This window comes from Sander lucioperca, chromosome 3 (assembly GCF_008315115.2).
Source record: "Sander lucioperca isolate FBNREF2018 chromosome 3, SLUC_FBN_1.2, whole genome shotgun sequence".
Lineage (NCBI taxonomy): Eukaryota > Metazoa > Chordata > Actinopteri > Perciformes > Percidae > Sander > Sander lucioperca.
The window spans coordinates 13,450,679-13,462,945 of NC_050175.1; the positions used below are offsets into that span (position 1 = coordinate 13,450,679).

The 12,267-nt window shown below is 42.4% G+C and overlaps 1 protein-coding gene across 2 annotated transcripts in view; it reads left to right on the top strand.

Annotated features, from left to right (window-relative positions):
* Positions 1-482: 482 nt before the first annotated feature.
* Positions 483-12,267, top strand: part of fam214a (family with sequence similarity 214 member A) — a 32,311-nt gene continuing 20,526 nt past the window's right edge. The window contains exons 1-2 of one of the 2 annotated variants that reach the window (XM_035999319.1): positions 483-1,817; positions 3,580-3,688. Coding sequence is in view for 1 of the 2 variants with exons in the window: in XM_031281625.2 (XP_031137485.2) it covers positions 1,787-1,817 (31 nt within the window). In the remaining variant the exon portion in view is untranslated. The remainder of the gene's footprint in view (positions 1,818-3,579; positions 3,689-12,267) is intronic. The other variant, XM_031281625.2, reaches the window with a different exon arrangement.

Here is a 12,267-nt window from a genome sequence, read left to right on the forward strand (position 1 = left end):
ACATCACCTTGGACTTAAATATGGGTCTCATGTTTAACATTTCTGATTTTGGCTTCATATTAGCCTGCTATGGTTTTGATTTTTGATTTTTGTAAGTTACAACCCACAGCTTTTTCTGTTTGATATTACCCTATTATTATTGAAAACCCAATTGCTCTCTCATGTTTAACATCATGATAAGGGACAAATAGGACAGTTTATTTATTTGGAATAAACACAGGCAAAACATTCCAAAGTTAATATCTAAGGCATTTGCCAGGAACTTGTCTTGGCTTTCTCTCAGCATGTCAAGACTTTGTACTACAACATATAACAGCATTACTTTAACACACACGATCTTTGGCTTCATACAAGCAAGCCAGAACAAAATGTTCACGACCTGGGAAAAAAAACAACCCTCATGTGAGCACGTGAACGCGCACCGATTTCCACTGACCAATCAGTTTACAGAGAGCAGCCCATCTCTTGTTTGTCCCGTTTCGCTATTCAGACGTCCATTGTCAGTTATGTTACAGAACTGTAAATAAATATATTAAGGTCCGGCGTTTTATTTTTAAGCTTGTTTTCATCAGCGCGTCTTCCTCACAAGTATTGGTACCACTTCTAACTTTGCGGTTGCTATGACTGCGAGTTCATGCGAGGCTGGTAGGGAGGGAAGTGACGACTGGGACTGTTGTTGGGACACGTGACTGGAGCTGCACTGATCTGTTTTGACAAGCAGTGGGGAGGGAAGTGAGGAGGGCAGGCAGACTGTAAGCATCACGACTGAGGAGGACTCACTGTTCCTTTCATCTGCATTTCGTCTGAATAATAGCAGCATCGACCTTTTAGTTTTAGTAGTCAACTGGCCCTTAAATTAGCATCTGCTACTGAGTAAACGCTCGTGGAAAACGTTGCCCCCTGTTACGAAGCGTTGTTGGAGTAGAGTCTAACTATTTGTTGTTGGTTTGAAAAGTTCGCAAAGGAAGTCCGCACAGGTGGCGTTTCTAACGTTAAATAGATGGCGACGGTTCAGAGGCTGCGGATGGATAGAAAGTGGACCATATCCGTCTGATATCACTGGTTTACATTTCGTGAGACGAATGATGCGCTGAATATGTTCTCGTAGCAACAAAAAAAAAATACCGAGACCGTCCGTCATCGGTATCGGTGTTTGCAGCTGAGCTGTGGCTACCTGTGCTACATTGGGGGTTGGGATGTTTGGTTTGGGATGTCGTCGTCACCAGTAGACGCTTAACTAAACCGTGACGATTAAGTTAGTTAACGGTAGTTGTGTTTGCTGTCTAGCTAGCTAACACTGCTGAGTTAGCAACCCCTCTGGTTTTAGCAGTGTCGTTGTGAGGAGCCAATGTTACAGGAGAGGGGACACAGAAATGCATCGCGACGTAACTATGGTTCAGGTGGCGGAATTTGAGACGAGTTGTAAGAGTAGCCAGCTTGCTAGTTAAATGCTAGTAGTCAGATTGCTTACTCGCCAGTAAACAGACTGACAACTCCATTACCTAACGCTAACTGTAACGGGCTATCAGCTGTCTTTGTGTTAGTCAGTTGGACAATACAGTGCGACTCGATGGAAGCCTACAGTAGCATGCTAACAAAGCAATGCTTTGTTGTTAGGTAGAGGACAGCTGGCACCAACACACAGGCATCAAAGCTGATATTATTGCTTAGCTTATACAGCAGGTCTCAGTCACAGAGGATTTGGGGTTGGCTGTGAAAAGGCTGTGTGTGATAGAAAAAGAGACGACTGAGCAAGATACCTGCAAGAGACCCTGAAGGCAACCTGATGACACTGGACAACATGAAGTCGGAGCGAGGTATGTGAAGCACCACAAACACAGACACATGTAGAGTGGACTTGATGGTCAGTGTGTGGGCAAGCTGTGCATTTCCAGCTTTAGTGGACTGACTGTACCCCTTCCCCTGAGAGAAGAATCAGGCCAGGAACTTATGTAACAGCTGGTCATCCTGGTCACTGGTCGTGAATTAACAAAGCCTGACCCTATGAGGACGTGTACACGCAACACACACGAATGTCAGTTGTTTCTTTTCCCCATTACATTTAGCATCAACATATAACCTGCAAGAGCCACTCATTCCAAATGCTGTTCCCTTTTCCAGTAGCTCATGTTTTGACAGTCTCTTGCAAATTGCTGCTGCAAAATGTTCTTGACACCCACCCTGTTGTGAAAATCAGGCTCCTGCCGTATGCTCTGCAACCTGTTTACATGTCGCTGTATCTGCAGCAAGAGGTAAAACCGGGACAGAGGGGACACCCTTGTTTGTTTCAATGTGGTTATGCTAATTGTATTATTGCATTCATTTGTAAAGGTTATCTCAGGCTTAATCTGTGCCCTGGCACAATTAACATCATCTTATAAGGACCTGCATTGTTTAAGCTAAATCATTCACTTTGTGATTGATTGTACATGGTTGTTTGTGATCCAGGGCAACAGCTGACTTGATCCGTTGTCAACAACACAATAGCACCATACTTGGAAGCAGTGAAGAGCCACTGTTCTCAAGACATGATGAGATTAGCTGCAGTCAATCAGGGATAGTCTGTGTTTTTGCATAGGTTATTATGAAACTGCAGTCAGACTGCTGACTGGCCTGAGTGGGATCTTCCTTAGAGCACAATATGCTGGTAATGGGACTCCACAACACACAGTAAACACGTGCCCTATATGGGCCTAGACGTTTAACCCTAGCCTTGCCTTGTCTTGACTGTAGGATACTGAGGCTTTAAATAGAAGCACTGACCCAGACATCTGTGTGATGTGACTGCCCAGAGTAAAGGGCACACTGACTGACACTGTACACTGCAGTTATAGCCTAATAATGCAGCACAGCATGCTGGGTCAACTGTGAACAGCAACACATCTGTTGTATGTTGAAGTATTGTTTGTGGGATAATGACTCAAATTGGGGGATATTGAAATGATTAAAAGCAAACACCGTATGCCTGCCTTGTGTCAGACAAAAAGACTAAAATGCACATTACTACAGCAAGTCTGTTCTTCACCCTTTATGGATTGTTGTCACCATGTCAGGTTGGCTCACTCACTGAATGTTCTAATTATAAAAGCTTGTTCCAGTAGAAGCTGCTCTACAGCAGTAGCTCCCTGTTTGACTGGCAGTCACGATGGGGCTATTGTTATTTGGCACATACTGTACTGTTCCTGTGGTGGAGATACCAGGTTGCTTATAGCCCACACACCTTCCTTATTTTGCTCTCTCTGCTCTCAGAGAAAGGCATTGCAGTGGTGAAATAAGCTGTTTACTTAGTAACCTGGACCACAGCAAAGTTGAGTTGAGCACAGAGCAGGCAATTTCACTGCTCTGATGCTGAATTGAGGGTTCCTAGGAGAGCCAAACTATATTGAGTTTGAAGGGGAGAGTTGAACATGTCCAGACATGTGCATCTAACACTAACACTCCTGCAACAAGCGTCACAGGCTGTGACCTCCTGGTCCGGTGGATGTGAAAAGTCCAGCCAAGGCTTTGGGTGGGTGATAGGTTCAGGCTACATCCACACTAAAACATATCTTTTGCTACGTTTCCGCCTCGCATCCGCAGACATTTGGAAACACTGCCGACCCTGTTTGAGTTAAAAAACTCTGGGATTGTGTTGTAGTCTTGACGGGCAGAAACGGGGACCTTTGGAATCGACGACACAGACACCCAGGTTAGTCAGTCTTATCATTAAGGCAGGCTTACATACCTTTTAGTAACAACCTTTTAGTAGTCCAACCTCGTCGTCAGTCCAAGCAAATAAATCCCTGGTCTTACTTTTCGCCATTGTTGTTATTTCTCCAACCTGTTTTTCTGTATTTTGAACTTATACATCCATAATTTTCAACTGCAAAGTAACGTTAGACAATCTGTTTCTTGTTTACACCCTGTAGCGTATGCTCAGTCAGTGTATGCAAATGGTCATGTGATATGCATTTTCAGATGTGTTAATATGGATGGAGATCAAGCTCTTGTTTGGACAGAGATCGTTTTGTTTCAAAATGCTGTTTAAAAATAAAAACGTAGTAGTTTGGATGTAGCCTCAGGTAGGGCTGGCAATATGGCTTAAAAAGTGATGTCTTTTTACAGCCTTATATCATCTTAGACATGGAAGGATGATCCTAATTGGTTCGATACCATGAGGTATACATATTTAAAACTGAAAAACAAAAAGAAGCACTGGTATCCGTTGGGAACCCTGTATCAGAATTGGTATCCAAAAAAAACAGGATCAGTCTTGGTCTTCAAAGACCTCAGCTCATGATGAAAACAGAATTTAGACTTCAGAGTTTTCTTCATGTTTATGCAGCGTCTCTTTGTGAGCCATGCTTTTGTTATAACAGGAGAAGAGCATCACTTATGTTCTGCTCAGGGGCCTAACCAGAGTCATCTGACCCCCTTGTTTTTCTGTGAGTTGAGCTGTGAGTCAGGATGGTGTGTGTGTGAGTGCATGCGGGTGTGAGGAGAGAATGAGTGTAGCAGAGAGTATGCAAACCAATCGCTATTGGCCCTAAAACGTGCTGTACTGTTGAACCATGTGGCTCAACTGCCGGCTTTTACAGGTCCCATAAAGAGCAGATGTGGAAAACCTGGGACCTGTTCACACCAGTTGGGGAAAACATGGCTTGTCATAGCAGGTTTCAAACTGTTTGAGCTGAAGTGTGGTAACGCTGTGTTTTATTTGTATCCTTAAAGACATCATTTTGTCTTAGTGTGTTACCATTGCCACATGTACAAAGGGCAACGTTTGATTCAAAAACCACATTGGAATTGTTTACACTATAAAAATAGGCTGTTTTTGCTCAACTGTGGTCTTCTTCATAACCAAATCACTGAAGGGACATTACAAACAAAAAAACTTTGCATTTGATGGTGATATGAAATCATATGGGGAGCTGTATGAGCAATAAGCTAAGAATACTGGCTGAGTGCTTCCTCCTTTATGCCCTCGACCACAGATCTCCTTCTCTCCCCCTTTCAGACACACGTTAAACAATATACAGAGAGATGACCTCAGAGCTAATCCAGTTGGAGAGACTCAGTCAGCTGGCAGTCCTTAGCGCTGTGTTCCTGCTCTGTGCAATGTTATTTTGTGCGTTTGTATGATGGTGCTTCCTGTTTGGAGTCATTAGTCCTTTAAGGAGGAGTTGAATACAAGTCCACCAACCCCCCTCACCCAATTTACTCCACGGCCTGCCTTCTGCCGTGCGCTCAGCCAGATTACAGCTGCCCTGAGATGTCCCAGCCAATGCCAGCGGATCAGAGTATACACTCTCACTGACGAGAGGCCCAGATAACAGAGCGACATACACGGTTGTTGTCTTTTACAGCACCTGTCTTCTCCTGTGTTGTCTTTTCCTCCTCTGCAATGATTTACCCCATAGCAGGAGGCAGCCATAACCGGTGCTCTGTAATGTTTTCCCCTTTCTTGATCGACTCATTCATTTTCTGGGTCTCTCTTCTTAAGATTTCTAGCTACATCAAAACTAGCACTGGTTGGTAGTGCAGTCTTTTTTTTAAATCCAAAACACATCCTGTAATTTGTCATTACTTATTACATGTATGACAATTGGATTTAAACACAACATGCATTAAAAACCATACGTTTGCATTTGATTGAGATTTTAAATAAAACTCATCTAAGGATATTGTGTGTTTACGCATACACAATGTTACATTATGTATTTACACTCACCTAAAGGATTATTAGGAATACCTGTTAAATTTCGCATTAATGCAATTATCTAATCAACCAATCACATGGCAGCTGCTTCAATGCATTTAGAGGGGTGGTCCAGGTCTAGACAATCTCCTGAACTCCAAACTTAATGTCAGAATGGGAAGGAAAGCTCTGCTCAGTTACTGGGATTTTCACACACAGCCATTTCTAGGGTTTACAAAGAATGGTCTGAAAAAGGAAAAACATCCAGTATGCGGCAGTCCTGGGGGGCGAAAATGCCTTGTTGATGCTAGAGGTCAGAGGAGAATGGGCCGAGTGGTTTAAGCTGATAGAAGATCAACTTTGACTCAAATAACCACTCGTTACAACTGAGGTATGCAGCAAAGCATTTGTGAAGCCACAACACGAACAACCTTGAGGCGGATGGGCTACACCAGCAGAAGACCCCACCGGGTACCACTCATCTCCACTAAAAATAGGAAAATGAGGCTACAATTTGCACAAGAGCACCACAATTGGACAGTTGAAGACTAGAAAAATGTTGTCTGGTCTGATGAGTCTCAATTTCTGTTGAGACATTCAGATGGTAGAGTCAGAATTTGGCGTAAACAGAATGAGAACATGGATCCGTCATGCCTTGTTACCACTGGGCAGGCTGGTGGTGGTGTAATGGTGTGGGAGATCCCTTTCGCCTTCAGAACTGCCTTAATTCTTTGTGGCATTGATTCAACAAGGTGCTGGAAGCATTCTTTAGAAATGTTGGCCCATATTGATACGATAGGGTCAAACACGGTATTAGTATGGTGTTCCTAATAATCCTTTAGGTGAGTGTATTTCATCAACTAGTTTAAGCCAACATAAGTGTATCGGCACCATATTGCCTTTTCAATACAACACCACTGCCATTTGCTGACCCAGCTGCACTGAACATGGATATTAGACTCCCCATTGTACAGCGATATTTAGAGCTGCCTTTTGCAATGAATACCAATACTGGGTAGGCATTCAGATGTGAATTACTATCCTGACCCCCGGAGTAATCATCCTAAATCAATGCTGTTGTGACAGATTTGACTGTAAGTGGCCTAGCCGCTATATGGGATTGGATGCCCAGTCCTCCCAGTCCAGCAATGCTCTTGCATAATGCTGGAATATTTTATTTAGCACATCAACCCTTTTTCAGGACATGTACACAGTACACAAGTGCACTGTTACCCTATAAATATAGATATGCTAATGCTTAAAATCACTAAAGTCATAGTGAGCTGTATCCACACTCACCCAACATAAAACCAGGTGTATTTAGTACAGCTACTTCGTATTAAGGCTTAGTGTTAACAAGCTGTACGGACACACAAAAATACACCATGCAGACTTAGTGTTGGACTGGCTAATGCTGAACATAGCAGCATGGGTCGCATTTCTGCTGCCAGGGTGTCACAAAGCCAGTGATGTCATTGTCTGTGTGTGCGTCACATCGTCCTGCCCCCGTGGCTCCTCATAGCCAACCAGCAGTCAGCTCTGCAGGAACAGGAAGAGCCATCTGGACCTGGTGGTTTTCTCCTGGTAAGGGTGGTGTTGTGGTGGGTACGATGTCTATGTCTCTTTCTGCTTATTCCAGTTTCACTCTTTATTTCTGTCTGTCTTAGACATATTCAGTTTGTCTTCGGTTATACAATTGATTTGTGTCTCTTCTTCATATGTGGTTCTGAATGAAGTAGCTAGAATGTTTTAAGTACTAACTTGTAGTTTAGTTCCATGAACTATTATCCCATTAGTCCCATATTGCACCATTCCTTTCACTCTAGTTAAACCCTGGTGTGAGATAAGTAGATCAGTGCAAGTTATGTGGGGCTAGCTCGCCTTGCTCAGAAACATAACATGACATCATGACTTCGCGTAAACATACACGCCACTTTTCTAAAGCCAAGTGGCGTGTTATCTGTACGCATTTTGAGCTATCCGCGTGTATGTCTATGCTGTATACAGCGGACAGCAGTCTGCAACTTCACAGTGTAAACATACACGCCGCGTGGCACTTTCTAAAGCCACGTGGCGTGTTATCACGAGGCTACGGTTGGGTTTAGGAAACGTCACACGCGGGTTGGGATTAGGAAAAGAAGAACGGTTTGGGTTTAAGAAATGTGACACGCGGGTTGGGTTTAGGAAAACAACAAACGTGGAAAGGAAATGTCACATGCGGGACACGATTCCCACTCTCCTGGGTGAAAGTCCTGTGTCTTACCCATCCTCCACCCCGACCAACCTCCTTACGCGGATTTTCGCCATTTCATACTACTCTCTACGGCGTCAATTCACACGCAATCGCAAGGTAATGTAAGTCAATGGAGGCCAAACGGCGTTGATAAACACGCTAAAAAGCGAATATGCGTCTTGATAACACGCCAATAATGGCATACAAATTGGTGTGTCATACATACGCCACTTCATGAGATCAGTCTGCAGAAACAACATACGAAGACAAAGCACTCATGCCTGGCATGAATGTTTCTAGTATTCTTTGTCATGCTTCGACCATTTCTGTTTTTTTAATAACTAAGAAACCAAAATGACAGCTTTTTTTTTACTTTCAGCAGTATTTGCACAAGAGCATGTTAGGGGATGTGTGATTATTTGTATTCTGCAACGTTTGTAAGGAGGGAAGACCTTGTACAGGCAATTTTGTTTCTCTCTGACCTTGTAGTGAATCAACTTTCCCCACTCCACTGGTCTTCTTTTACTTATCCTCTCTTTCTCTCCCCTCTCTTTTTCTCTCCTGTCCTCTAAATCACGTCGCACAGACTACAGCTACTGTAACACCCCAGCATTTAACACCTCCACCACCACTATCTGCTGATAATATCTTGACAAAAAACATATTGACAGAAATAGAGCTTGGTTGACTTATCTAAAACACAAGAATGAAATAGGTAGGCCAATTATAGTAGGGCCTGGCAGATTTAGCAGTATACTTATATTGATTGCTGGATGAAGACATTAAAACCCTTAGCTGTCAGTAGTGTTCCTAGAGCACAACAGCAACAGAATCCCTTTTAAATTAATAAAGAAACTAGTGCCTTGTCAGTTACAGATTTCCTAAAACTGGTTAGAGTTGCTATTGACAGACAGTCTGACTCTGAAGGGGCTTGACCCCTATTCAGCTTTTAAGGTCTGTTACCAGGCACCACACATCTTTGGTTGCAAAGAGTGTAATTCAAGCCTGTACTTAAATCAGGCTCATACACCAGACTAGGGCTGGGTGATATGGCCAAAATCTTCTATCTCGATATAGGTCATTTCACATATCGATAACGATGTATATCACAATATAGCATTCAGTAAATAAACTAGAATGGCACTCAGAGAGTGCAGAGCTCCGCCGAGGCCAATAGTGCAAAGCTACAGCAACATGGCAAAAGTAGTCTACTGCATCATAGCTATTTTTTTATACATCGCACATACACGTGGACCCGTATTTCGCGGTGGCGTCAGTGATCCTCAGCAGTGTTATTTCAGACCACAGCAGAACGCTCCGCTGCAATTGAGCTTCACAAATGCATGAAGAAATGTAGCTTGTGTGAACGCTAACGCACTACTTGATCCATAAAAGAGCCATGCTACTGAACAACCTTAGACAAACAGACAAACCAAACCGAACACCTGACCTCCTTGGTAATAATCTACGTGAAATAACCACATGGTAAAGCCTATTTTTTGTATACTCCTGTGTGAATTAAATACTTGACAAATGAAAAGAACTGAGTATTTTCTCATTTTATTAAACGATATAGAAAAATATGTACGATACACATTTCTACATCGTTTTGGTGCTATATATCGTCATATCGCCCAGCCCTACACCAGATCGACACACAACACCCATCTCACCGGTCTCTGTTCCCATGCTGACAATGTGCTGTCGCGGACTAAAAGATCATATTAAATGATAAAGAATTTAAATGTCTGATAACGGCAAGAACAAAAAGAAAAGAATCTATGACTTGTTATCTATGACTTGTTATCTATGACTGTGCATTTACACTGGGGGTAATCAATAATACTGATTACTCAAGAGAAATATTAATGGAGCAATAAGTGATCTATCTCTACTGTGAAGCATTCCTTTAGTTTAAAGTAAGTGTCGTGTTCACAGAGAGTACCTCAGGGGCTCATTGTGGAGGCGTTAAGCACATTGTTTATTAACAAGAGTGTGAGGTTAAGTTAATTTGAGACTCATCACAACTATCCCCTTTCCTTTTCTCCATTGTCTCATCCCTTTCAGGCCTCAATATTAAGTGAGTCAATTCCCCCTATCACCCCCCAGTATTGCTTCTTCCTCACAACAAACCAACTGACAATCTGTCTGTTCTGTTAAACTGGCTTAATATTCTTTTTTTCCCTTCTACTCAGCTATTTTTTCTAGTGGCAAGGTTTTTGTTTTTGATGTGGAAACATGCTGTTAATAAATGCTGTTGTTGAACTCGGGGTCAATGAGTTTGAACGTTGAGTTTAACAAGTCCTGACAATAGAAGGTTCTAAATGATAAATGGTGTAATATACTAATAGAACTAAGAGAAAGTGAACAAGAGCTGTTTGAAGGCCTTTTAATGGCAGATGAATCATTCAGTACAAGAATTAGGTGAGGGTTTCTTATCCTAGCCAACTCAAGACGTGGCCTTGTGCTTCTTTACCCAAATTCCAGTCACCAACCACCTCGATCTGCCTGTGCCACAACTGACACTTTTCATGTGGCCCTTGGAGCCTCCCTGTTCAGGCTACTCAATTCGGATTCACCTTTCTAGAAATTGGCATCGGCAGCACCGGAGAGGTCAAATGCCTGTTCATGTTGGACAGGGTGGCTTGGGTTACAAAGAGAGGCTGGTTTGTCCTACTGCCCTAGTGTCCTGTAGATACCAGCAGTCAGCTTGCTGAAATTTAAACTGTTATAGTAAAGATTTAGTGACGGATGTTGCCATTATGGAGATAGGAATTGTTCAAGGAGACCCTGTCCATGCACACAGTTAAATGAAGTGCCCACAGAGTAACAATTTTGGAGAATTAAATATCATCTTGAAAATGTCATTCTCATAAAGAAACCTTGATGTTGTTTTTGCCTTCTTGTCAATATTGTAAATTGGGATGTGCATTCACTGCTTTGTGGCATTTCTATAAAATTAAAATGTGAAAGTGTGTACCTATAGTGTACATTGTTAAGGCTAGTTTAAGCAGGACTGGGTTCTGGAGACTGGCTCTACTGGGGCTTAGTAATTCCCACTTTGCCCACCTTGACCAGTACTGCTGTTCTCACTTCACTCTATCTTGCTTAACAGGTGTTTGTTAGACAATGAGTTTGCAAAGGACCACTCTTGCCTGAATAACAGGGGCTTAGGTGGCCTAGCTACAATATGTGCGAGTAAGGTGAGAGAGTGCACTTTGGAGGCTACAACAAACCATAGGTCACTGCGACTGAAGATCATTTTTCTGTCATTTCAAGAAAGATGAGAGGCAGATTAGGAGAGAGGTGTGATGAATTGTTATGAACAAGTAAATGTCACACACTTTAGTCCCCCTTAGCGACAAGTATGCTTACCACATTGAGTATTCATGGTTCTTTTTTCTTTTTTTAAATCTCTTGAAAGTTTACAGCATACAACTTTTTTTTAAAGCTTCACTCTGCTTGACATTTACTCAGCCTAATGCATTCACACCTTGAAGCTTCCCAGTGCAACCACTCTTCCTCTTTTAGCTACCAAGCCACTCATCTGAATAACAGGGGCTTTAAGTACCTTATCAAGGACTTCAGTTGCTATGGTTGTTAAAGATGAAGAGCGCATACTGGTATCTCATTCCTTACCTAAAATGCTTGAGCAGGTCTGGGATTTTAATTTACACCTTTGTGATCGGGAGCTGGCAGAGAGTATGCAGGTTTTCGTCTGATTTAAATGCTATACCAGCTGATTTTACCAATCTTTAACCAGTTTGGGTAAAAGTGTGCTTCTCACTGAAATGAGCTGGCATAGTGTGTGGTTGCACTCCTTCAACCATGGTTACCTAACTGTGATAGGCAACCTTTGTTACTGGTGCTTTCATCATACAGAAATGACCTAATACAGTACTGTAAGAAGGAGGAACAGCACAAGTGGTTTAAGGGGGATTTGGTTGCATGAACTCAACAAATATGTATTGCAGTAAGTGTGGTTTTAAACTACATGAACTACTAATGTCACATATATGGCTAAATTAAAAAGAAACATATTTTGCTCAATAGCTATGTGCGAAAAATGTACAGGAATTTGTCTTGTACAGTTTTACCTACCAGAAAGGTGCATGGCGAAGGGAGACAAAGACATCAACAACCAAGTGAAAGAAGTACTAATTGATAGACATAGCACACAACTGTTATCTTAAATCAGGTCCTATGAGATGAGTTTTGTCTGTTAAGTGCTTATGCCTCATGATGAAAACTTTTTTCCAGAGGCTTACCATGTGACTTCACTAGAATGCAAGTTGCTCAGCTTCAACAACAGCTTTCTTCATGGCTGACAATGATGGGCGTGAGAGAGAGAGAGCCA